We start from the raw sequence: 26,691 nt of genomic DNA, 5'->3' as shown, positions 1-26,691 counted from the left end.
GCATGGGGTAGGGATAACATTAAGCCTTCAAAGCTACTGCTCTACACTACTTATGGGAGATTAAAATGTCAGAATATAAAGTGTTTGCAACTTTTAAATTTTACACCATAAAGTAGATCCATTAAAAACTTTAATATTGCTACACTGGCTATTATAACATTTCCAACTACCATCATCTATTTAAAGTTGTAGAGTGATTTTTCAGTTTAATATTGTAGTTTTGTGTGTTTTCCAACAATTAGAATTGTTTAGTTTCATTGAAAATTTTAATTCTACAATATACTACTCCCTTCACCTTGAAGCTGAAGTGCAATAGCGGAAAGTTGACAAATGACTAATATAAAGCCTCTTTGTTCTTTAACTAGTGGTTTGCATACACATTAAAGTAGGAACACAAAGCTGAATACTTCTACATTCTCTGTGTTCTCTTCTGCAGCAGAAAATTATTGTACATTTTATCTTATTTTTTGTTTTCTCATTTTAAAAAAAGTTAAAATTCAAGCCTATTAGAATTGCAGGAAAGTTTAGAACATTGGGTCAGCATTAGTATTATTTCTGTATTAGCAATTTTATAAATAGTCACACAAAAGCAAAGTACAGGAATTCACATTTTGTACACACCCACGATTCTGACTGACTTCAGTGAGAATTTTGATTAGGGTCCAATCCTGCAAACTGTATGTTAAGCCCTTATACAATAGCCGCTTCCCTTTACTGAAGGTAGTTGTATAAAATTGGTTAGGACCATGATTGCAGCCCAACTCACTTTCATACTGAACCCAATATTTTAGAGGAGCACTCTAAGACTTGACTTTGAATCTGTGGAACTGTGGGGCTAGGCCCAATAAGGTTTGACTATTCTGCCTCCTGCAGAAGTAAGAAGGAGGGAGTATACACCAGGCACATTATCTACATGTTTCCTGAACCCTGCATGATCATGATAAATTATAGTGACATTTAATAACTTTTCAGATAGATACTTCTGTTACAAGTTTTGTGCGTGTGTGTAGCTGTTTCTTCTGTTTTGTTACTTAAATGAAATCTCTGTTCCGTGCCTTACAATGCATAAACCACAGAGAAAAATCAAATGACACTTATCCTTACTTCAAATACTTAATGTAAATATGTCTCAATATCATGGTCCCTATTTTCAAAAGATGCAAGCAAGGCAATTCCCAAAAGATTTTTGGCAGCAATCAAAATGTTCAGCACTGAGAGTTCCAGCATTTTTTCCCCAAAATGTGGTTCAAGGATGGTGCTGCTTTTTATTGTTCTTACTCACTTCTATTTCTTTTTGGATCCTTGTTTACCTCAGTTTATCTTTAAAAAATGTTCATATGCAAATAACAGGTTTCAGAGTAACAGCCGTGTTCGTCTGTATTCGCAAAAAGAAAAGGAGTACTTGTGGCAAATAAATTGGTTAGTCTCTAAGGTGCCACAGGTACTCCTTTTCCATATGCAAATAGACTCCTTTAAACAAGGCAAGTCATTTTCCAATTCACATAAAGATTATATGCTACCAGTGGAATCTTTCATTTTAAAAGTCCTGAAAGAAACTCTATAGGACTTTTCGGAATGATTATTAAAAGGCTATACTGCCTTCAGAAATCAATCTCCGCTATAAAGACAGAAGTTCAAGCAACTTTGATAAACTTTGAAGAAACACATAATAAATTAGTTAATCTGGAAATGACAGGGTTAAGAAGGGTTAAGCAAATTGTTAAAAAATAATTAGCTATTTATGTGTAAAGTATTATTATTTTACCAACATTGGAGATGCAATATTAACAATGAAAAAATGATTTTATCACTGTTTATTAACAGAAACCTTATGTAAAGATAATAATTATTGTTATTGGGCTACGTATTACAAGTAAGAGCATGTTACTCTTCTAACACTGTTCATGACATTTTATTTCTGGACATTTTATTAAACTGAAAAAATTTTGTCTTTACTCATTAGGAAGCCAAATCTTGTTTAATAAATCTATAAATGTTAAAAAAATGTCAAATAAGATTTTGTTTGAGCATGAGTGTACTTTGAGTTCTGAATAAATGGTGGCCAAATATCCAATTATCAATTTTTGGATGTGATGGAGAACAACCACCAAATGTTTGTTGCCATTCTAGAATCTCATCAGGTTAGTAAGTTTGTACCTCACTGCCCATGCAGTATTTTTTATTTCTGTATTTAGAAGGAAAAAATATTTTATGCAGAGTGCTGTTGGGCTGGGGACATACTTTAAGTGACTCTAAGATCAGGTTGCTTCAACTTATACTTCCCTCACTGGCTAGAACAAAAACAAAAACAAAACAGCTTTCAGAGATATCAAATAGCACTGGAGACAACTGGGATCTGACTATGTCCAATGCCATTTCCTGTCAAATTTAAGGTTTCCTATAGGGAACAGCTCTGCATCTAAAAGAGGTTGGCTGTTTTAAGAATCAGTGTAACAGAGGTAGAGGAAAAACCCATTACAGCAGTGGTTTTCAAACTTTTTTTCTGGGGACCCAGTTGAAGAAAATTGTTGATGCCTGAGACCGAATGGAGCTGGGGATGAGGGGTTTGGGAGGGGCTCAGGGCTGGGGCAGAGGGTTGGGGTGCGGGGGTGAGGGCTGCAGGGTGGAGCCAAGGATGAGGGGTTTGGGTGCAGGAGGGGGCTCCTGGTTTGGGGGGCTCAGGGCTGGGGCAGGGGATTGGGGTGAGGGAGGGGCTCAGGGCTCTGGGCTGGGGGTGCAGGCTCTGGGGTGGGGCCAGGGATGAGGGGCTTGGGGTGTAGGAAGGGGCTCTAGGTTTGGAGGGACTCAGGGCTGGGGCAGAGGATTGGGGTGCAGGGTTGGGGCACAGGCTTACCTTAGGCGGCTCCCAGTCAGAGGTGCAGCGGGGATGCTAAGGCAGGCTTCTTGACTGTCCTGGCACCATGGGCGGCACTGTGCCCTGGAAGTGGCCAGCAGCAGGTCCAGCTCCCAGATAGAAGTGCGCAAGCAGCTCTGCGCGGTTCTCCGCCACAGGCACTGCCCGTCCCCCCGTCTCCCCCCCAGCTTCCACTGACCAGCTCCCAGCCAATGGGAGTGCAAAATTGGTGCTCAGGGTGGGGGCAGCGTGCGGAGCCCTGTGGCCCCACCACCTAGGAGCCAGACCTGCTGCTGGCCACTTCTGGGGCGCAGCGTGGTGTCAGAATGGGTAGGGACTAGCCTGCCTTAGATGGCCAGCACCGCCAATGGGACTTTTCACTGCCCAGTCGGCGGTGCTGACCAGAGCCACCGCAACCAAGTGCCCTACATTCCATGACCCAGTACCGCAGTTTGAAAACCACTGCATTACAGCAAAGAGTTGGATAGACTGTATATCCGTCTATCGATAGATAGATAGATTAGAGATCTATGTTAGTGTGGATTTTGTTAAGATTTTGTAGATATTTGAAGTCTCTTATGGTTCATTGCTGTTAAATATTAGCAGCTGTGGTTACTGACCTTTCTGTGAGAAGCTCGAGTGCCCCTGTATTTTTGAGCAGGGACTTGAAATTTGGCAGGGGGTGGCATTTTTGTGGGAGTTGTGCCTTTTGCCATATCCATAGAAATCTGACCAAATTTGGCCAAATAATAAGCATTTGAAAAATCACAGTTCACACATGATAGGTTCAGACTTTCTAGATTTTACAGTTAAATTCCCCAAAGATTCCATCTACACCGGCTGTACTCCAGCTCAGGGCCGAACAGTATTTCCCCTGCAACTGAAGTTGTGGGCTGCTGTGTGCTGTGCTGGGACCGGGCACCAGAACACATACTTGAAGGAAATGGTCAGAAGAGTCTGTACGCACTAGAGATTACCACCCTCAAGAGCCTGAAATGGAACCCAAAATTCCTAAGTCTCACACTTGCTGGTGCATATACAAGATGACAACATACTGCTGCTGTCATTTACTCTGTTAGCTCAAGTGTCAGAGATCTGTGTGGTGGATGTAAAGTTTCCGACCCTGCTGATTATATGTGAGTATCAATACGATGCCACATAATGAAATTTCTGGGTTTTTTTCAGTTTGCTTTTGAAAAACCTAGGAAATCACACACAAAACCTACATTAAAATAACATTTTTATGGTTGCAAAATCAAGCACTCATAAATTAGAAAATGCCATAATTAAGGATGCCTTTTCAACCTTAATGTGTTTCACTTGTGCATATTTATTTTGATACCTACATGTATTTAATTACATGCTCACATACTATTTTCCCACAGAACCCCTGCTTCATTCAGTGCACAGCATAAACTTGATCTGGGCATGAATCAGGAGGCTGTTTTCTGTAGGACCCCTGCCTCATTAGTTTGCAGAAGTTGGAAGATATAGTGAATGAGGAAAGGGATTGCAAGAAGAGAAAGGAGGGTCTCATGGTTAAGGCAGTTAAATGTTGCCTTTAAAAACTGGATTTTATTTCTGTCTCTGTAATAGAGTTCCTATGGGATACTAGTCAAGTCACTTGAACCAAATACATTGCAGAGGTGGCGACTAATTGTGTGTTCCTCATTTTCTTGTTGCCTGACTTGAGACCCTGGAGTCTCAGTTCCAGAAGTGCTGAGCACTTATAGCTGCAACTGAAGTCAATGGGAGCTGTGCTTTGAACCTATACAGTGCTATATAATGCTAAATACTCTTAAAAAATAATCAGGTCCTTCATGTCTTGAATTGGGCACCCAAAAATAAGCAGATGCTTTTGACTTTAATCTGCCTGTAACTTAGTTCCCTGTCTGTCAAACAGAGATAGTACCACCACCTCACCTTAAAAGGCTGTTTTGGAATTATATTAAATAATATTTGTGTAGCACTCAGATACTGTAGTGGAGAGTGCTATAAAAAAACCCTCAAGGAAGTTAATAATTCTGACTTCAGAGCAGTGCGTGAATAGTGTGCAGCAAATACACCTGGGGAAACACAATTAATAGAGGAGAAAACCAAATATTGACTCATTAAGTTAATTTTTTCTAAGTGAGCACCATCCGTCCTGCACTGAATGAAGTAGGGGTCCTGTAGAAAAACTAGTATGTGACCATGTAATTAAAGATTGTATCACAATACTTACGCACAAGAGGGCTCAATTAAGATTGCACAAGCAACCTTAATTATGTTTTTAAACAGAGGGGTTTTATTTTGTTATATATAATTAGTTTTGCAACAGTCAGGTTGTTTGTATTTAGAGAGAGAATTTAACTGGCCATATTGGGCTAGGTTTTAAAAACTATGCAGCAAATGGGTATCTGAAAACAGCAAAAGGCACGTGAAAATCAGTTCAAATGCACTGGTGAAAAACATTGACGTGCTTGTTTCAAAGGGCAGGTATTTTAGTGCAGCCTAGTACACATTTGCAGAAGGGTGAGGGCAGGGGTAAAGTATGTGATTCTCTTAGTCATTCTTTTGTAATTTTCAATGGAAAATTGCATTGTCACTTTGTGTTATGCCTGCACAAATACAGGCAAATTAAAGGGTGGAATAAGTAATTATAGATAACATATGTGTGTGAATCAAGGCAGGAAATCTTCTTGCCATTCATTTTTGAGCTACTAACATGCTGCTGTGCATTTGGATGAGAAAGAAAAATCGCCCTACAAGGATCAGAGGGTAATATCATGCAGTAGTAGGCAAAGTTAATCCTATTTGGACTTTGGTTGTTGAGTGCTTTAATAGTTATACAGTTGTAACGCTGTTCTTTATGACCAGAGGTAGCAGGTACAATTTCATCCAATATCTGTGGGCCTAATTCTGATCTCAGACCCATTTTCAATTATTTAGCTCTATTAACTTCAGGGGTATTAATCCTGATTTACATTGATGGGAGAGAAGTATCAGCCACAGTGATTTCTCTCCATTAATTGGCTGGCAAAGGCTGTTGAATATAGCAAACCTTCAAAAGCAAAGAGTTTTAGAACTATTTTATTAATATTGATAATAATACTTAGCATTTCTAAAGCACTTTTCATCTTCAAAGTGCTTCACAAATATTAACAAATTAATCCTCATAACACCCAAGTCCTATTCCTGCATTCCCTGCACAACCCCAATTTTATTTGAAATCAGTGACAGTTTTGGGTGTGCAAGAACTGAAGGACTGGGCCTCTGAGAGACTGGTAAGTATTACTGTTTCCAGATGGAGAAATTAGAGTGCAAAGAGGTTGAGAGATGCTCTGAAATGGGGCCTTTAACTCTGTCCTTAGTCTGCCTTCATATGCTCAGGTGTTGCAAACAATGGTAGGCCCAAATCAAAATCCCAGATCAAAACAACTTGTATCATGGTAAAATCTCAGAATCATATTCAAACTTTGCAGCTTGGCTCCATCTCTAATTGCAACATATACAGCAACATATACCGCTTACAGATCTCTTCAGTACTTGGCATATTAGCATGAGTTAAACACAAAGGGACAAATTCTGCCCTTAGGACAGCTAACACACTGCTATCAGTGCGTATCAATCACACACATGGAATTTGGCCATAAGTATGAATTTTAATTCTGAATGTCTTTACTTTTGTGCTTTAAAATTAAAGCTATAACATTATGCTAACCAATTTTAGTGTTTTTTCTTTTGTTTTGTTTTAATTCAGTAGGATTAAAAAGGAAATAGTATTCAGTTCCATTTCCATCTTGTGATTAAAGGTCCATCAAAGTCTATCAATTACAAGGACTTAATGGGAGATTCGGGTCCTTGGTGAATGTCAGTGAAGTTTTGAAGTGTGACTGCATATTGTAGATTTACTCATAATCCTTTGTAAGAGTTTTAATCATGAGCTGTTATTTAATGGATATGCAACATGATGTTCTTTTTTACAGACTCCAGTACTACCTGAAACCATAGAATGGGAATTAGATGCTGGTATAAGGGTGGATATTTTTAAAAGGTAGATAGACACATGAAGAAAAACCACTGCACAATAATCAATTATTGAACATTTAAAACTTTATTTATGAATGGATTTGTGTTAATGGCATGGCGAAATCTACATTGTGGCCTATAAAATTTTCAATTACTGAAAAAAGTCATTGTTGAGTTACAGCAGTGTGAAAAAGAAACAGACTGGAACAGTATTTTTTATCTGTATGACTTTGAAACTGATGCAGGGATTCCCTCTTTCATTTTTGAACTCTGCAATGAAAACTGAAATTAAAAAAAACCCCAAACACTGCTTCTGCTCATTGCTTCTCCTAATGGCCTCACTGGCATAGAGGCAGAGAGATAAGCAGGGGGCTACATACCCAACTCTCCTCCATTCCCCTCCCATGACACTCGGGGCCAGCAGGAGTGGGGGAATGGGCAGAGTTTTGGTTCTGCATCCACCCAAAGCAGCAATTAGCACACAGGGGTAGTAATCAGCATGGGCCAAGAAAGAAAAGAGTTAGTCATGCTCTGTCCCTGGGGCGCTCGTGGGACAGCACAGCTATGTACCACCCCTTAAATAAGACAGGTTGCGTAGTCCTTAATTATTTTTGTCTGTAGTGACATAAGATCTGTTTGTACAGAATTATAATCTTCAGTAAACATTATGAACAAAAGAAAAGAATTATTTTCTGAATCAGGCTGATACCTTATTATATTCTACATTGTATCTCTGAGAAAATCTGTATATAGCAATTTAATGATGCTACAATATAAGAAGTGCTAGTTTCTCCCTACCTGCAGGAAACCCTATAGGAAACTTAAACTTAGGTGTTCACAAAGCATCATCTCCTTGAGCAACAGAGGAATTTGTGGGTCTGCAGAAGAGGCAGTGGGCATGGCCATCTAAACAGAAATGACATGAGATCTGCAGCTTTCAGGGCATCCAGGTGGGAGCCTAACACCACAGAACTGCTCCCATGATACCCTCCCCAAGCAGCCTCACTGTGTCAGGTGGCACACTGCTATTTGCTTCTAGGTTGTGCCAGTGTCTTAATCATCCTCACCCATCTCTAGTCCAATGAAGAAAGATGGCAAACTTTAGAGGAGCCGATGACAACAGGGTCAGCATTAACACTCTTGAGATTTTCCAGAGGAAATTCCACTGGTTTTCCAGGGAATTATGCCATGTAGAGCAGTTTTTCCCTTTTCTGACCTCATCTTCCCAAGCACACCTCCGGACAACCCCAAGTCCCAAATGCATGGTGTTTATGCACAGAGGCATTTGTAGTCTTGAAAGAAGATGCTATATTCCTTCCCACTTTACCCTCCTCCTCTTGTGCCCATACTTTCCAGGTTAATAACTTAATCTTGCAAACACTTACATAGGTAAAGTTTTATTCATATGCAGAAGTATTCACAGCATTAGGCCCTTAGCTTGTATTAATGCAGTTTTCATTGTCTCTGCATGATTCAGAGGCTGGGATGATGACTCCTCTCTATGACATAAAATGCTCTTTGAAGTGTGCTACTCATTGTCTTATTTGCATCAATTAGGACTTGATTCTGCCAACTTTATGCATACTGAATCAATGCCTTTACTGTACAAGACTGGAACTGCCCAGGGTAAACCACTACTCAGCAAATACTTACACATGTGTGCTAAGTTTATTTAGGTGAGTATTTTCACTGCAGTCACATGCTTAAAGTTAAGCACATGCATAAGTGTTTGCAGGATCAAGGACTCAGTTTTGAGAGAATTAGAATGTTAGTATACAGGGCCTCATCTTGTATCCCTGATTCATCTGATTATCTCTACACACATAAATAAAGATTTGCAGGCTATAGCTGATAATAAGTACTTAGGACTTATTTATTTATTTGTAAGATCCCTGAATTGCAAAGCTTATCCCTATTTTTATGGAACATACAGTATGCTTGCCTTGATATATTTTAATTTTTTTAAGAATGAAAATATTCAAGGAGATTTCTGCTAAATAAATGTCATTTTTTATAAACACGTAAAATACATAAGACAAACTGCAAGGCAGAGTCAAGATGCACCCGAAATTAAGAAGTTATTCTGAAACTTTGGAACTGCTGTATATATCTCCAGTTGCATAGTGTAATGTCAAACACTTCCTTAATGGCTGTACATGTATTCTTAACCACAGAGAGACTTTAGAAGAATAACAGGAACCTAGCATTTATGCTTTTAAGTAAGATGAGGTCAAAATCAACAGGGTAGAGCTTTTCATAAAATCTCATGCAATGGGCCACAGAGTAAGCACAGGTCTGATTTGGGTTACAGCATAATATAGTTAAGCATAATATACAAAATTCACAATCGATGGTGAGCAACAATGGCCATGTTGCTTCTATTGGATACAAGTCCATATCAAATTAGACCTGTATTATCACCAATATAAAACTCTCACTTCTGGTAAAGCACCTATTTTCCAGTAAACTACTGAGTCCTTTAAATTTAAAACAAAATTACTCACACAACTTTTCAGTTTATGCAATGGTTTGTAAGCATGATTTTTAAAATAATATTAATATTTTAAAATACTCGAATCGATGAAAAGACCTTCCCTCTATAGAGTTTCCAGATGAATACTACAACTACAATCAGAATCAGCAGTTTACTTATTTCACCCCAGACCTCCTCTCCTTTCGTGTCCCCAGCTGAATATTATGTTCAGAATCAACAGGTTACTGGGTTTGCCATAATTCTAAACATGAGTCAATGGGACTTCAAATTTACTTTAATGGAAGTTGAGGGCTCTCAGCTCCTTGCAGGATTGCACCCTATCTACTATCTACCAGGACTACTGAATTCACTGCCTACTGGAGTCTAACTCAATGGCTCAAGGTTCAAGGCATGGCTAAAGTAACACAGGACAATCACAGTGATCTAAAACACTAGTATCTAAACCTCTCTTTATCGTAAAATACCAGCTTATTGCCTTCATACAAGCCAAACTAGATTAGCTGAATATGTTTGGTGTAACTCAAGAATGCAAGGATTTGTCTGGATGGCGGGGCTGCGCGCTCCTGCAGGGCAGCGCGGCAGCGTGTCTGGCTCCAGCCGGGCAGCGCAGCTGCCAGATATGCTGCTCTGAGCGGCATGGTGAGGGGGCGGGGAGTGGGGGGAAGGGTTGGATAAGGGGGAGGGGATCTCGGGGGGCAATCAGGGGACAGGGAGCAGTTGGATGGGGCAGAGGTTCGGGAGGGGGTCAGAGGATGGGGAACAGGGGGGTTGGATAGGGCGTGGGAGTCCCGGGGGGCATGTCAGGGGGCGGGGAGTGTGGATAGGGGTCAGGACAGTCAGGGGACAGGGGGGGTTGGATACGGTGTGGGGTCCTGGGGGGCGGTTAGGGACGATCAGGGGATAAGGAGCGGGGTGGGGGGTTCTGAGGGGGGCTGTTTGGGGAGGCACAGCCTTCCCTACCCGGCCCTCCATACAGTTTTGGAACCCCGATGTGGCCCTCGAGCCAAAAAGTTTGCCTACCCCTGCATAGAGAGTATGCTATAAATGTACCGCTGGGAGTCTGGGTTCTCCCCTGTGCTCTTAACACTGACTATTAGGTCCTCATTGATGCACAGGGCAAGCCTAGAGCACAGTAATTTTGGAGAGGGTGGCAGGTGGGGAGTGTAACAGCAGTGAGGAAAACCGGATTGGCCAACTGCGACCTGAGTCTCCCCTGCCTATTAGCTCACATCTAGTATTCCACATATTCCAGCCTACCCAGTGGAAGAGATGCTATGCACAGTAGATGAGCAACATGCTGGATGGTGAGTTTAATACAGATGGTGGGGATGGGGAGCAACTGGAGAGCAAACTGATGAGAGCTGGCTATGTGGAATGAAAATGTTGCAGGATGTTAGAGTGCACGGCAAACCTTTGATTTCACAGAGGGGGGTTAATAATATAAGGTCTAATCCTTCAAAGGCTGAAGATCAGACAGAAAATCCCCACTGTTCCTGTGAGGTGGGTAGTTGGGTATCATTAGCCTTATCTTACAGATGGGGAAATTAAAACCAAAGAGATGATGCAGCTTGCCCAGTACTACACAGTACCAAGGCCGGCTCAAAATCTTGTGCTCCGCCCTTCTATGCTCATATTAGCTACTGACTTTTTGTGTATGTTGATTATAATGGATACATCTGTGGCCAAGAGAATGGTTCGGACATTAATTTGAACTCACAAAAAAGCACTGCTTTCTAGCCTGACAAAACTGAACTTAAACTTCTGCAAGTTTGAATGCTGCACATTGCGATGTTGGTCCAGAAAAGTGCTATCTATGCTCTGAGATCTCCTGAATGGAACATAGGGAAGGAGTCAGTGGAGAAAGGATCAAACTTGGTGGGAAGAACCAAAACTATTTTATTCAAGGGGTAATATTAAAACTTAGCTTCCAGTTCAGTGTAATAAATAAACAAATAGCATCTAAGTGTTTTAAGAAAAAAAAAAGATATTCTGGATTCTGTCTGGCAGTTTTTTCTTTATTATGGTGGTACTGGCAGCAGCAGAAAAGTTATGGGTCTGTCACATTTCTAGCATAAACCCCATTTCTGAAAGGCTTATAACTCAGTCATCTTAATTAGCCCTCAGCTTCAGTTTTGCACACAAATTCTCGGTATACCCTTCACAATCCAGGAAAATCAAATTTCATAAATCATACAATTTTCATACAATTTTCACTTAGAATGTAGCAAAAGAGAGAAAATGCTTTTCTACACCCTGGAATGTTTTTGTGTGTTCCTAGTAAATAACAGCTCACTTTTTAAAAGACAACATATTCAAAGTTTACAGGGCCCTGATCCAACTGCCATTGTAGTCCGTTCAGATACTCCCATTGATTTCAATCGTCGCTGGATCAGGACCTTTATTTTAAAGTTATTACCAGGCACTTTTGTTATATATACAAAAATAAGCTAAAAGACCTAAATGTACCAAATACTAAAGTTAGCCTTTAATGACATCACAACAGCTATTTTAAATCAGCAGTTGTTACATATGTTGACAATTATACTAATCTATTATATAACTGGGGATTTCTGAATAACCAGCCTAATAAAAGCTCCTAGATAAAACCACTAGGATTGAAATTTCTTGCCATATTCTTCTAGAACCTTACTTCTCCATAGGTTTGCAATATGGACTCTCGAGTGAAATATCACATGCACTGGGGATTGGAACAGAGGGGAACATCTGCCCCACTATATAAAAAATATTGATTTTGAGGTACTAAGATTCATGCTATACAGTAAGGAGTCCTTTTTGAAGAATTACAATGCACGATTAGCAATGTGCAACAAGCAGCCCTCTTACAAGATGATATAAAACAGCCTGTCAGTTTCTCGTAACCAATGACACAATATTTGAATTGCTGTGATGTTACATGAGGAACACACTGAAATCAATATCTTACTATGTAAAGTCCTGGCAAACAAACTAATGCATCAAATTGCATTTACAAAAACATACAAAATCATAGCTTAAAATGGTATCATAATAGATCTATTTACGTACTACTGAGTGCAAAGTATCCACTGTTTTCAATTCTAATTAAAAGGGCTTGTGGGACTATTTTCCTAAATGTTTATTTTGTAAAAATGTTTTTATTGTAATTATAAAAAGGAAACTATTTTAAAATATTAAAAGGTGTTGATTTAGAGTAAATTCCAAGCTTCCTATAAAGCTATCCTTAACTCAGTCAGCTGTGGATCTCTATAGCACATGCTGCACTCATCTCACATGCAGAACACCCTGGTAGCCATTGACAGTGATGGGGATTCCACAGGCAGAACAAGTACAGATAATATAACAGAGATGCATACTGAAGATAAGGGATCTGAAGGAGGAAGGAGGAAAATTTTGCCCATGGTAAATGTTATAGTCGTATGCTGTGTTTTTCAGAGACCACAATATTACCTAAGAGTTCAATGAGGATGCAACGAAGGTGTCTATGATTCCCTCCAGTGTAAAACTGAGGGCTCTCAAAAGACTATGGAACAGCTTTGCAGGCAAACATGCACCTTGCAAAGGTTATTAATACCGACATGTTTTTCATATTATGCTCAAAAGCAAGGCATGACAGGAGTGAAATTAGAACATGAGGGATTTCAGATGGGGACTTGGAATAGTAAATTCCTTTAAAAACAGGCCAATATGGAGAAGCAAATATAAACACAGACTGGTAAAATATTTATTTTACCACCGAAACAAAAATATCTAAAGGCTGGCTAGTTTGAGCCATATGGGCTTGAATCACTGAAAAATCACCTCCACAGATGACAATCCACAGCTGGAATCAACTGCTGAAGATTTAATCACAAGGAGTCCCTTCCTATGAATGGCTACATAGTTATTCCTTATTCTTTCCCTTAACAGAAAACCAAGAGGACAGTCAAAATTAAAAACGAATGAATATTAACAGGAAATAATTTTTAATCCAAAGAATAATTATGTTTGGAACTCACCACATCAGGATATGACTGAGACAAAAGCATTAGCAATATTCAAAAAAAGAAGACATATATATGAAGATCACACTAGTAATTAAATAACTAAAAAAGTATGAGGGTATAAACATTTTCTGGGGTGACCAGGAAATTTCTGCCAATGCAAAGTATTTAGGTGCATTATGTGTTTGTTTTATTTCATCCTTCTTCAGTAGCATCTGGCATAGGCTACTGTCAGAGACAGAATACTGAACTAAATGATACATTGGACTGTTCTGGCTTTGCATATATATTTAAATAAAATTCCTGTTTTGCTAGAATAATTCAATATTTTAAAAAGCTTTCTTATTTCTAGGTTATGAATTTCCAAAATAAGGAGCAAAATAGGAAGGAGGGATGAAAGTTCTTGAACATAAATTCTCTTTCCTCTGTAGCTGTCCAGGATCCTAATTCACTTTACCAAAAATCAGATTTTAAAGACCAGTCTTTCTGACGAATAGTTTTCCCCATCCCAGAACTAAAATGCACCATTTTTTCTTGATGCAAACCTGCATACTGTTAGTATTGAATAGAATCACTATAATAATTTTTACCCTAGTCATATCCCTCAGATAAACTTTTTATACTAACTTTTCACATTGTTCTTTGTGTCAAGTCACTTCCATGATGTAAAATAAAATTTCCCTTGCCTATTTCAATAGCAAATTACATCCCAAGCTAATATTTTTGGTGTTATGCATATGAAATGCAATAAGAGCAAAAATTAATGTCAAGTACACTTATGGTACTACTGACTCCATGTTTTCATTTTGGAAGCTTTGCAGTATTTGGGGACATGATGAAGTGCCCCACAGTAGTATTTTTTTTTATTTGAGTGTAGTGCCATAAATATTACTAATTATGATAAGGCACTATAAGAAAGCTAATCCATATTGAAAATATCCATAAACATGTGGAATAATATGCCACAAAGTTTCTAAGGCTATAACTGAGGGTTACAGATAATATTGGGCCAACTTTAAAAGGTATGGAGGATTGGGTCAGTTCAGATAAATGTCTGGAAGTTTGAATGCCTTTCTAACCTTTGGGCCCAATACCATCTATACTCAGGCAAAATGCCTGTCCTTTTGTTCTTACTTGGCCCAAAACTCTTACTGACTGAGGTCTTGAGTCTGTAACCTTGACTCCGATGAGTAATCTTTACTCAAGCAAGTAATTCAATTGAATCCAGTGTATCTAATTTTCCTCTCACTTACAAACTGGTGTAACTCAATTGACTTAAATGAAGCTACTCCTGAACTACACCAGAAAGAGATAGAGGAGTCAAACCCAAAGGGAATACTTATTTGACTAAAGATTTCTCACACAAATAAGGCTTTGTGAAATTTGGTACTTATATGGGAGTTTTGCCTCAGTAAAGGCTAAGAAATGGGATTTACAAAAGTGCCTAATATCCAGATCTTCAAAGGTATTTAGGCACTTAACTCCCAATGGACCTATTCAAAGTCAGTTGTTTTTTTCTTAAAGTTCTTAAACCTCATAAGTGCTATTGAAAATCCCATCCTAAGGACTGCAGGGATGGTATCATCTCAATTATCAAGACCTCTCAAATCTGCAAAATAGCAGTGGAAATTTCAAAAGAGCTATGTTACTATTGTTTCCCTATGGCCTAGAAATATCTCACTGTATTTTAGAACTCTGGCCTGAGCCAGAATACAAAGGTGCAGAGGTATACAAAATAACAAATAATGAAAAATAAATTTACTGAACTTTTTTCCTGTTCAGGAAAAAAATGCAACTGTTTGGTTACAGTTTCAGATAAAAGAGTAAGGCCGAAGGAGATGAGAAGAGGGTGTACTATCCCTAGTCAAAAAAACATGAAAATGTAGAACCGAAGTAAAGATATCCATCTAGATTACTCCATTCCAAGTACCAATTCTGCATTCCTAGATTACCCCTTTGGGAAACTCACATGCACAAGAAATGCCAGATCTGACCCTGAATAAAGTTATTGGGTAATAGAATAAGTTATTGCTATAATTGCCATGATCATAAAGAATGTAAAGATCAATAGCAGGGATTTGAATGCACAATGGTATCACCTTCTCCCTCTTCATTTTCTGTGCCATCTAATTTCTCATAAGAAAAACAAGGTAATTACATAGTAGTTCAAATCTTTGAAAGTGGATACAAACAGCCACTATTTCCTTCCTCAAAAGCTGACAGGTTTGCTTCTGAATGGTTAATTAACAAATAAAAATGATACGCCCACTCCTGTCCCACTGATGTAAATGAGACTTTGGCCCTTTATTTCAATGGAAGCAGGATTAGGTTCTATATAATTATTCAGTACTGAGCACATATGTATTATGCTAAAATTATATTTCTTCTGAGTATTTTATAAGGCTTCTTAGAGATTACAAAACATAATGTGTAAAATACTAGCCCCTTTGAAGTCAATGGCAGAACTCCCATTGACCTCAGTGGGGCCATGATTTCACCCAAATGTTGGGCTTTAAAGGTTATTTACTACATAGTTTCCCTATTATATGTGTTAATCAGACATTTTGCAACATATATTGTTTCTTATTTGTTTCTAATATTAATAGAGTAATATGGTTTGCCTTTAAAAATACCTGCCATCATTTCATTTTACTTCCCTAACTTAAAGAAGAGATTTTTCACTTTCTGTTGATTCTACATGTAATTGTTTTATCTATATTAATATTTCAATAAACTGCTTTGAGGTGTTAAGAGCAATGTGTGCCCAAATAATTTGTTTTTATAGAGTATTCTCATCTATTAATCTTACAACAATCTGTAATTGCCATTGTTGCAGTAATCAAACTGTAATACTTGATCATTTTCTCCATGATTTATAACAGGACCTAACTTACAGAAACAAGGAAACCTCAATATTTCACACATGCCTAGTGGTATCTGGTACCACATACACAAAAAAATATGAACATTATTTAGATCAGTATAGAAGACGTTCTCATCCTACAGTATCTTGAATTATGTGCGAGTGAAGGTCCAAGTTTGTTACACTGTGAAACTATCCTTTATTGTTCTTTCATTGTAATGATATTTACAAATGTAAAAAGACTTGAATTTTTTCCCCAAACAAATGGCAGAGCGGAGATAAATAGCTGACAAAGTAAACAGGATGCAGGATGACTGTATATATAAGTACTGACACTAAGGACAGAAGGTGTTACATAATAAAGATCACCCACAAATAACGTTTTCTTCTTTTCTATGGTAAGTTAAATTTGATAAAAATGATAAAGGCAGATTACTCAGCCATAAATCTCATGCAGCTGCTCAATGACCACCTTCATTTGGCATACATCATGCCTATTTTACCTTCCTTTTATGTTTTTACATTCTAATTTTGATATGAAGTTTTATTATTTCCTTTAATATATTCTGTCATTTTTCATAATTCTCATTCACATACCCCTAAATTCTGTTCTAGATACACACACACACATTTTCTGTCATTTTACACAGCTGCAAAGTAGTTGCATGTGAACTAGCAAAATTAAGAATACTGTATTGTTAAAAAGCTCTAGATATGTTTGCAAAATAAACGTTGACGTTGCTTCAAAATCCCCAGTAATAATGGACACTGAAGACGAGTCTCATTTCCTAAGTGATTTATTTGTGAGCAAGAAACCAGGGGACATCTCCTTTTCTTAGCTCTCTTACTGGTTATAAATATTGAATTATTTCCCAGCTGTGGGGTAAATATTTTCCACTTCCCTTGTTACCCTCTGTCTATGTGACTGGCATTAGACTTGCTAAACATATTACAATACTGTGCATTCCCCTTGGTGTGAAACTATAAGCCCCTTGTTTAACTTTTTTCATCAGTTAAGGAATTTCACAAATAAATCACTATTTTACTTCAAGCATGTAGCAGACGCCGATATCAATAAATATACCAGTATGGAGGATGAATAAATCCAGGCCTCCCCTACCCCCAACAAAAAATAAACACAGATAATTTCTCCGCTCTACCCACCAAAAATCAAATAAGGTCCCTACCCAAGTATAATTCTACATTACCCACTTCTTAAGAGTAAACTCAGATTGCCCTTTCCCCCACCATGAATACCCCATATTACTCCCTCCCACATCACAAATAACCACTAGGTCACCATCAACAGGAACAACCCTAGTTTACCATGAAGGAGAACCCCAGATTACACCCTGGCTCAAAAAGAATCCCAGATTACACTTTCCTCTCTCCCAATTTTGGAGAAAATAATTGCACCATATTCTGTCACGGAAACACTTGGAGGATGGTTGAGGGAGGACTGAGACATAACAGAGGGGTCAGGGATGAGGTGGGGAGGGAGAAAGTACAGATCAGAGGGAGAGAGATTCACTTTTATGGAGGAAACACCATGCAGTCTTTATTTGCTACCCTTCCCCTCCATTAAGGGAGCGGTTGGTAGGTCAAGCTAAAGTGAAGTCTTACCTTCACTGCAGTCCTTTCCCCGAAAGCCAGTTTGGGAGCAGTCGCAGACAGCCTGGTCATTGAGCACCGAGCAGATGCCACCGTTGAGGCAAACATCATCCCTGGCGCACAGGCGGCTCTGCTCATCATCCAGCCGCACCTCCTGACTCTCCACAGGTGAGGCCTGTGTATAGTTGACCCTGACATCAGTTATCCAGCCCTTGAAGGGCTCCCGGTCCTTCACCGAGGACAGCGTCAGTTTCAGGGTTGCTGAGCGCAGCTCGGGTGGGAGCCCACCCAAGAAGAGGCCACTGAAGACAGTCATGTCACGCCGTTTGGACTTCACTTCCACCCACTTTGCCTCAGTCTGGTCAATGAGCAGTGTTGTGTTCTTAAAATGGCGGCGGATGACCACAGTGTGCCAGAGGTTGTCATTGACAGATGTGTCAGTCAGCAGAGTGGCAGGCTCAGCACAGAAGATAGAGAAGCTGAGCTGAAGCCTCCCCCCTTGGGTCAAGATCAGCTCCAGGAAGTCACAGAACCCTTCATCGTCAAAATAGAGGACCAACCCACTGGAGCTGCGTGTCTTCATATTGAAGCTCATTTCACTCTCACAGCAGGCATTCCACTTGGGAAAGCGGGTCCATTGGCCTTCAGCCCCTGGGAACTCCAGACCACTGCCAAGCTCAGCCCAGCAGCCAAGCAGCAGGGCCAGCCACAGCAGGAGACAGCCCCCACGCTTGAGGAGCACAGCCCCCATGCTTCGTGGGGTTGGGCAGGGGAGAGGGGGGCGTGGAGGGGGGAGAGGTGGTGGGGGGGCTGGAGCAGACAGGGTAAAATCTTTCCAGTCACCTCTCAGACTAGACAGTTGACTCACTCTTATTTCCCCTTTACACTGTGGTTATTATAAATGCCTCCCTGGTATGAGAGGCTCAGGTTGTGAGTGCCCAAGATGCACGTGTGAACTGGGATCCCCTAGAAGGAATGACCCACGTGTTGCGTGGTCAATCTGGCTGAACTGCAAGAGATCTTCAGCAAAAAAGAAGGCACCAATAGGCTTACTCACTGATCAGCTTGGTTTCTCAAGAGGTATCTAGGGATGTATGAGTCAGCAGAAATTTTACGAAAAATTTGCCCACATTACCAACTTTGGAGTGGGGGGAAAATGTCAAAAAACCTTTCTCCAAGTGGATCCACAAGCCCAGCAAGAATACATCAGTATCCCAATGTGTGTGGACTTCTTTTTACATGTTATCCACCAACTGTATTTTCCCAAGCGTTTTTCCTCTCCTTTCTCAGGGAATAAATTACCAATTCCAGAGCTGCCTTCCTAGGACAGATCCTCCTGTCGGATCATGGACTGCCTGCGATGGTGGTATAGCAGCAGAAGCAGACCACAGGACTCATTGCTCATGGTTTCCTGTGCTGCCTCATTCCCAGTGGGGCTGGAATCCAGAAGCTGTCAAACAGCTCAGTAGCTACTTGACATGCAAAGCGTGACAGCTTCTCTTCTATTCTCCTGTACAAGGCCAAAACTATGATCCAAGGTTTTTATGTTTTTTTTTAATCTGCAAAGAATTAAAACAAACCAATATCAAATTATATCCTACAAACATTTAAATCACGTGACTAATAATTTATCTGAGTTTATGCTTAACTGGAACCATTGTTTAAAGTAGGGAAAAGAAACTTGTAAATACATCTGGAGGTACTGAGAATTTCTGTCTTGTTATATCTTATTATAATTATGCTAAAATAAGCTTTTTGTGCTATTGCCTGTGTAAAGATTGCTACTTACTGTTTCAAACACTGAAACCATTTAGTACCAGATTTCATTTTTGTAGGATTTGTTATGCTCAAAAGGAAAGGACTGTTAAAAGGCATTAATTATTCTTATTGATACCTGAGTTTCCCTTTAACTTAATTCATTTAATAGAATAGCTGCATCTGTGACACTATAGGGCAATATTAATGCATGCCATGCCACCTAGCCTGGTTCTGATTATTTCCAGTATGTTTAAGAACATGTAAAGTAGATCAAACTCCCTGCGGGGATCAGCTGGTTTGAATTTATATGGCATTATTTTCACAGGGTGAGGCAGAATTCTAATGGTTTCTTAGAGGTGTTCTGAAAATTTCAAACTATAATTTTCTCTGCCACCTGACCTCTTTTGCTACTAAAATTATCTGTTACGGCAGAGAAAATCCGAATAGCATCAGCTTTGCTGTTGACGTTATGCACAGTTCAGCTAATATCAGGTGTTTAATCCCTCTAGGCTAGGCTCCAGTATTTTGCATAGATACCCAATTACCCCTATTTAAGAGGGCACCCCCTCCCCCCCCTTTTTTTTTAAATGAACAATGTATTTGCCACAATCCAGGCTGTTCCTCCGAAGAGCTCTCTCAAGCCAAAGCATTCCAGGAGCGTTAAAAGGAGTGTCCCCCATATTTCTCTCTCTCCCTCTCCCCCCCCCCACTCCTATTTATATGTTTCCCGGCAGATACATATTTGCTAATCGGTCCCTCACCTTTAAGGGCTCTGCCAATGAACACCCCTCCTCCCCCGCCCACCTCCATTCTCGTTGTGGGCCGGCAGCCGCCAGGCAGAGGGAATTTCAGCTCTACAGCTGGTGCTGAGCCTTCCCCATGGCTTTTGGGCGTGTGGCTCCGGAGCACAACCCTGCCCGAGCGGACCTTCCCCGGGGCGCTCACACCCCGCAGCCCCACGCGCCCGGTGTGTGCAGAGCCGCTAAGTGCCCCCCACCCCACACCTTACATTTTATTTGCCTCTTCTCAACTTCAACGATGTTTGCTTGTTGCTCCCCAGAGGAACCAGCACCCCAAGGGGAGCAGGGGGACTGGAAACTTCATGGACGGCAGCGACAGCGACTAATCGCCAGTCACCTACTGCGAGCACCACGCAGTGAAGAGCAGGCGGGCAGCAGCGAGGCTGTCCCCGGCCTTTGTTATCCCCCTAGTCGGAGCCAGCCGTTGGACGATCAGAGACACTGGGTAGCGCCTGCTGAAAACGTGTCACCCCAGGAGATGGCAACCCCAGGCAAGCCCCAGCCGCCTCCGCCCTGCTCATGCCTGCCCCAGCCCGGGCATGGAGCGTCCGGACACAGCAGCTCAGGGTCCAATTAACGCCCTTTCCTCGTATCCAACATTAATTTATTATACCGCATTGAGCGGCTGCTCCGCACGTACCGGCCCCGGTGCTCGGGCTTCAGCACCCGAGGCAGCTCAGCCCTGCCCGGCCTCCTCCGCTCGCCCCGCCCCCGCCCCGCCCGGCTCCTCCCCTCCCTGCAGCCGGAGACCGAGAAAAGATTCCCCTACCCAGCCCGCTGCTGCCCAAGCCGGACAGACCCCCGCAGGTCCCGCCGCTGCCCGTCTACCGCCACGGCGTCCCCTGCCTCCCTCCCTCCCTCCCTCTCTCCGTCCGCAGCCCCCAGCCCTCCCCCACTCGTGTTCGGAGGGGGGAGGCGTCTGTGTGTGTGCGTGACTGGAGGGTCCGTATGCGTGTGGGGGGCAGTGTGTGTATGTGACTGTGAGTCTGGGGGGTGGGGGAGAACAGTGCGCCTGACTGTGGGCCAGTCTGAGAGACTTGGGGGGGGGGGGTGAGGGTGTCAGTGTGTGTGACTGTGCCGCGGCTCTGTTGGGGTGTCAGTGTGTTTGTGACTGTGGATCTGTGGGGTGTCAGTGTGTGTGTGACCGTGGGTCTGTGTGTGTGTGTGTGTGGGGGCAATGTGTGTGTGTGCGCGGGCGAATCTGTGAGGGTCAGTGTATGTGAGATTGTGGATCATCTGTATGGGGGTGGGTAAGAAGAAATGTGTATGATTGTTAGGTCAGTGCGTGTGTGAGAGAGAGACAGCAGCAGTGTGTTTCTGTGGGGTCAGTGTGTGTGTTTGTGTAGGGGGGTCTGTGTGGGTAAGAGAGGGGATCACTTGCGGGTGTCAATTTACTATAGTACTTGTATGAAAGCGTCATTGTGTATGGGACATTGTGTGCGAGAAAGAAAAACGGGGTAATTTTGTGTCTGAATGAGCCAGATCAGTAGGAGGTTACTATGTGTAAGTGAAGGGAACGGGACGAATGTGTGTGTTACTGTATGCGTTTCTGTGTATGTGTGTCTAGGACTCGAAAGGGATGTATGAGCGGAGGAGCCTTGTGTGTGCATGTGACATTGTGATTGTGGGTCCTTGTGCGACTGATGGGGCACTGTTTGTAGATTGGTTTCATATATGTGTGTGAAAGGGACGGGTGGAGCTTTGTGGGGGTTAGTGGATTAACTGTGTGCGTGGAAATGGATTAACTGTGTATGGGGGAGTCTTTTTGTTTTGGGGGGTCGTGGTGATGAGTTGTGTGTCTGCATATGTATGGAGGGGAGAAGTGAAGAGTGGGAGAGATTGTGAGCATGTGACACCGTGTGTGTGTGAGAGAGAGAGGTGTGTGCGTGGGGGGTGGGGAGAGGCGCAGGGGTTCATTATAGGGTAATTGTGGTAATTGTGTGTGTGTATGTGTAGCAGGAGGGAGCCAGAAAAGAGGGAGGGAGTAGTGAGTGTAGGGAGGGGATGATTGTGTATGTCAGGTGGGGGCCCAGGAACAGGGGTTCAGGAAGGGGCACAGGTGGGTGATTTTGTGTATGTGGGGGAGCCACATGAATGGGGTTGATTAAGTGTGGGAAGGCGTCCTGTCTGTGTGTGGACACCAAGCGAGGTGCATGTCCAGAGGGAGTGTGAAAAAAGCCTGTATATGTATGTGTGCCCGTGTGTTGAGGGGGAGGAGGGATGTACAGCAGGAGTGGTTCAGTGTGTAGTGTGAACGTGTAGGGAAGGTGGAGATCAGGAGGAGGAGGACTGGGGAAACGACCAGCTGGTGTGTGTGTGTGTGTGTGTGTGTGTGTGTGAGCGCGCGCGTGTGTGCATAGGGAAGGGGTGAGCTGGGAGTGAATGACAGAGCGATGCCTACAGCTGTCAGCTAAGAGCTACAGAGCCAGGGGATCCCACTTGAAGATCTTTTCTGGATGAAATTGATGACTCTGTCTCTCTCTCTGCCTATCTGTCTATGCTGCTTCTCTCTCTCTTTCATACATATACATATACGCACATATCACAACAACAGGGGAAAGAAAGAAAGAAAGAAAGAAAGAAAGAAAGAAAGAAAGAACCCTAACTGCTTATTTATTATGACTGATACATTTCATATACTATCGATAAACAGCATAGTCAGTCTGTCTGTCTAGTCATTTTGAAAGCAGGAGAGGCAGCTTTATTATAAAAGAGGGCAAATTATTTAGCATACATGTTCTAAGTGCGCTCCCGGTTACAAGACCTCCCCCCCACAGAAAAAAAAATATAAGGTGAGAATACTGGATATTGTTGCTCATCGGTTAAATAAAATGCTTTCCTGCCTCCCCTTCATAACCATTTTATTCTTTAAAAAATCTGTTTTAGTCACAGATGCCTCAGCTGAGCTTTTTGAAAGGAGAGACACCCGTAGGTCAATCAATCCTTAATAAATCGCAGGTCAGTATGCATATACAACCCTTGGCGGAATTCCTTATTGTATAAATATCCATACGGTTGTCACTTGGTGCGGGGAAGACCTAGAGAGTTCACAAATTACAGGATGAAATAAAAGGATCTGAAAAACAACCTTGCTTCAGCTAAAGAGAGAAGCACTCTAATTCAAAAGCAGTCTTAACAGCATCATTAATCATTTTCTTTCATTTCTGCTAATTTCTAGAACCAAATTCTTTCCTAAGCGACTGGAATGATCGATTTTGCTACCCGTACAGTCTGCAGTTATATTTATTTTAATATGTGTATGATATAATTTCTTCCCCTCTAAGAACGCAAGCCATCAGCAGGGACCTTAACAGTTTCAAACCTATATAAATGCAACGGGGTGTCCTCTTTTTTTGTCTCCCAAAGAAAAACGTCCCAAAATATCAATGCACTCCCTGCATACGCCCGCTGTTTCTGTCACCGCCCCCCCCCCCCAAATATCTTCTTTTCCATTGCCGCTCTGACTTCACACATTTAATCAAAGCAGCAGACACAGAAAAATTGCAGAAGATTGATTTCATTTTTTGAGTCTCCAAACCACTAGTCTGCCTTGCAATTGATCATAAATCACCGCATCCAACCTTTAACTTATTACCTCAGTTCCACCATCTCATCTCCTTGCCATCTACCTATTCAAAACGCTGCACGCAAACCAACCAGCCCCTTGTGCATCCGACAGATCCAACCTCTGTTAAATGGGGGCTTTCCTCCCGAACCTCCTTTCCCCGTATCCCACAAACCAGGAGCCAGCCATTTACCTGCATGGGTTTTCTCTTTAGCTCGTAACAGAGCTCGAAGCATGTGTCGGTCAAAGAGAATTTCCTTAGGTCTTTGAATAAGGCAAGTGCAGTTGCCTTTTCAGCGGCGTCAGGCTGGAGCTTCTATCTCCAGGAGGGAGGGAGGGGAGCAGAAAGGAGGGGACGGTCACATGACGCCTTGTGCTGCCTGTCTGCAAGAGGAAGGAGGAGCTGTGCTCTCTGCAGCACCGTGGACAGCAGCATCTCCCTGCACAGACTAGCCAGAGCCATCACATCAATCTGAGCAGAAAGACCTGCACCTTTTCAAACGGGCCAAATGCCTCCCAGGCGTAAACACAGCGGAATCAGGGGAGTTGCACCAAGATGTGAGCCTGTCCCTAGGTGGCTGTAAATTCTTCAGGACTCAGTTTGTATGGATAGGAGTACTGAACTCTCAGACCAACTTCATAGCCTTTCTACAATAGGCACTGGCTAGCCCCGCCCGGTGCTGCAGGGCCTGCCATGCTCCTCCACAGTTCAGCCTCTGTCTGCAGGAGACAAAATTCCCACCCTGTCCCCCCAATTCCACAAGGTTAGCCTTTAGGGAGTTCCAGGACACTGCATTAATCCCCAGCTCTTGCATTCAGGCAATACCCCACATAGTATCTAGAACCCACAGCATTTTCAGTATCTTAGGTGTGGGTAACAAGGCCAGTGGCCTTTATTCTCATCTCCCATTATGTTTGGGTGGCTGTGGGTGAGTCTGACCTTTCCTTGGGTCTTTGGGGAAAGTCTGAGGCCCTTCCCCTATCTCCTTTCTTAGAGGGGCTAGCACTGTAAGGCCTGCTGCCTCAGAGCCAGAGGGAATCTTCTGGCAAATGAGCCCCTGGCCCTTTTCCCCTCCTGTAGTAACAATAGTTAACTCACTCTGAGCCTGGTGGAGTGGCAGCACGCTATACATACACTTTCCCCCAGCTCTGGAAACCCTGCCCAAAGTGGGGAGGGGTATGGGTGCTGTTTCCTGTAGCCAGACTTCTTGAGAGAAATTTGGGACCCCAGTACATCATGTTTGCTGTGCCCCAACCCCTCCCATTTTACTTTATTTACTCAGATGTTACTGACATTTGGGGAGGGGGTTCCAGAGCTTGGGGCCCTGGTACAGTTGTTTCCCCTTGTGCCCCCTCTCATCAGCCTTGCTTGAAGCACTGTTTTCCTGTTACAGAGGAAGGAAAAGGAGAGCTTCAAAGCCTTCCAGCGACTTGGGGGGGTTGAAGTCACCCTCACCTTGCCCGGTGTACCCCTAAAAGAAAGAAGATGGGAGAGCAGACAATGGAAGCAGCTTGTTGGTTGCTCCAGCTGCACTGTAGGGATAAGGCCACATCCTGTACTCCACTAATTAAATCAGGCCACTTATACTTGAACTGCTGGAGAAAGGGACGGTCACATGACACCCCTTAGAGCCCTTGAAGAGCAGTGGAGTGGCAATCTAACACACAGGGGAAGAAACTATTAACTCATCAAATATAAGAAGAGGATCCTACTGTAATATACTACCTAGTGTGCTTGCCTCCTACTGGATGACAGCTGTGTATGCCACTGTCAAGTTTTGGTGGCTGTAGTCTAAAGAGGATGAAAGCTCTACTACTAACACAGCCAGCAGAGCTCCCACTTTAGTTTGGATGTAAAAGACCTGGGTTTTTTTAAGTCAAAGCTCCTGCCCCTGATAATATATGTGGTGAAATGGTGTTCACTGTTTTCTGTCATGGATTTGTTACAGCTGTTGGATGTAAATCCAAAGGGACAGGAGCATCAATTGGCTAGTTTGTATATGTATCACTGCCCTCTTATGGATGTAACATCAGCCCTGTTAGAATGTATGACTATGTTGCCCTCTAATGTTTGCAGTCTACAGAAAATATATGCCCTTTTAAAGACTGTTCTTTGTTTCAAACTGTGTTTGGGACTGAAGGTTCTGGTAGAGATGAGTGAATATATTGATTTTTGAGTTTGGTGGTTGAACCAAAACAATGAAATAAAATAAATACATAAATTTGGTTAATTTCAAACCAAAACTGATTGTTGTTGTTGCTTTATCTTGCTGAACAAAAAACAAAAATAATTTCATTTGAGTCCAACAAAATGTTTTGAACATTGTTTTGAAGTGCATTTTTTTAAATAAAATGTTGATTTGAAATGATGTTTTGAAACGAAATGTTGATTCCAAAGTGTTGTTTCAAAATGAAATGTTGAAACAATTCATCTTAAAAATGTCAAAATATTTAGACATTTCTGATTTCTTCTTCTTTTTTTAATTTTATATTTTGTCTGAAACTATTCATCATATTTGTCCAGATTTAACCCAGCTCTTGTCCTAGGTTCTATTCCTGATGCCACATGTGTGCAGTTTGGGGTGACTATAATGTTTATTATCTGTAGCCATGGATTTATTACACAGGCTCTTGAAGAATTAGGAATGAGGTGCTTGTGAGTGGTTTGTATGTGGGAACCTCTGCCTAGGGTCTGGAACTTTTTGCAAACATAGACTGAGATTTGTAATATCAAAAGAATCTGAAAGGCAGTTTG

The 26,691-nt window shown here is 41.8% G+C and overlaps 1 protein-coding gene across 23 annotated transcripts in view; it reads right to left on the bottom strand.

Moving 5' to 3' along the window:
• NRXN1 (neurexin 1) overlaps window positions 1-24,276 on the bottom strand; it is a 1,220,951-nt gene extending 1,196,675 nt beyond the window's left edge. For 12 of the 23 annotated variants that reach the window (XM_074949408.1, XM_074949410.1, XM_074949421.1 and 9 more), the window contains exon 1: window positions 17,826-18,587. In XM_074949408.1, the coding sequence (XP_074805509.1) occupies window positions 17,826-18,564 (739 nt within the window). In that variant the 5' untranslated portion in view covers window positions 18,565-18,587. Of the gene's footprint in view, window positions 1-17,825; window positions 19,373-24,129 lie in introns of those variants that run through there. The other 11 variants (XM_074949414.1, XM_074949409.1, XM_074949411.1 and 8 more) reach the window with 3 other exon arrangements.
• Between the last annotated feature and the right edge of the window lie 2,415 nt (window positions 24,277-26,691).

Source organism: Natator depressus, chromosome 3 (assembly GCF_965152275.1).
Source record: "Natator depressus isolate rNatDep1 chromosome 3, rNatDep2.hap1, whole genome shotgun sequence".
Classification (NCBI taxonomy): domain Eukaryota; kingdom Metazoa; phylum Chordata; order Testudines; family Cheloniidae; genus Natator; species Natator depressus.
This window is presented reverse-complemented; position numbering and strand designations above follow the sequence as displayed.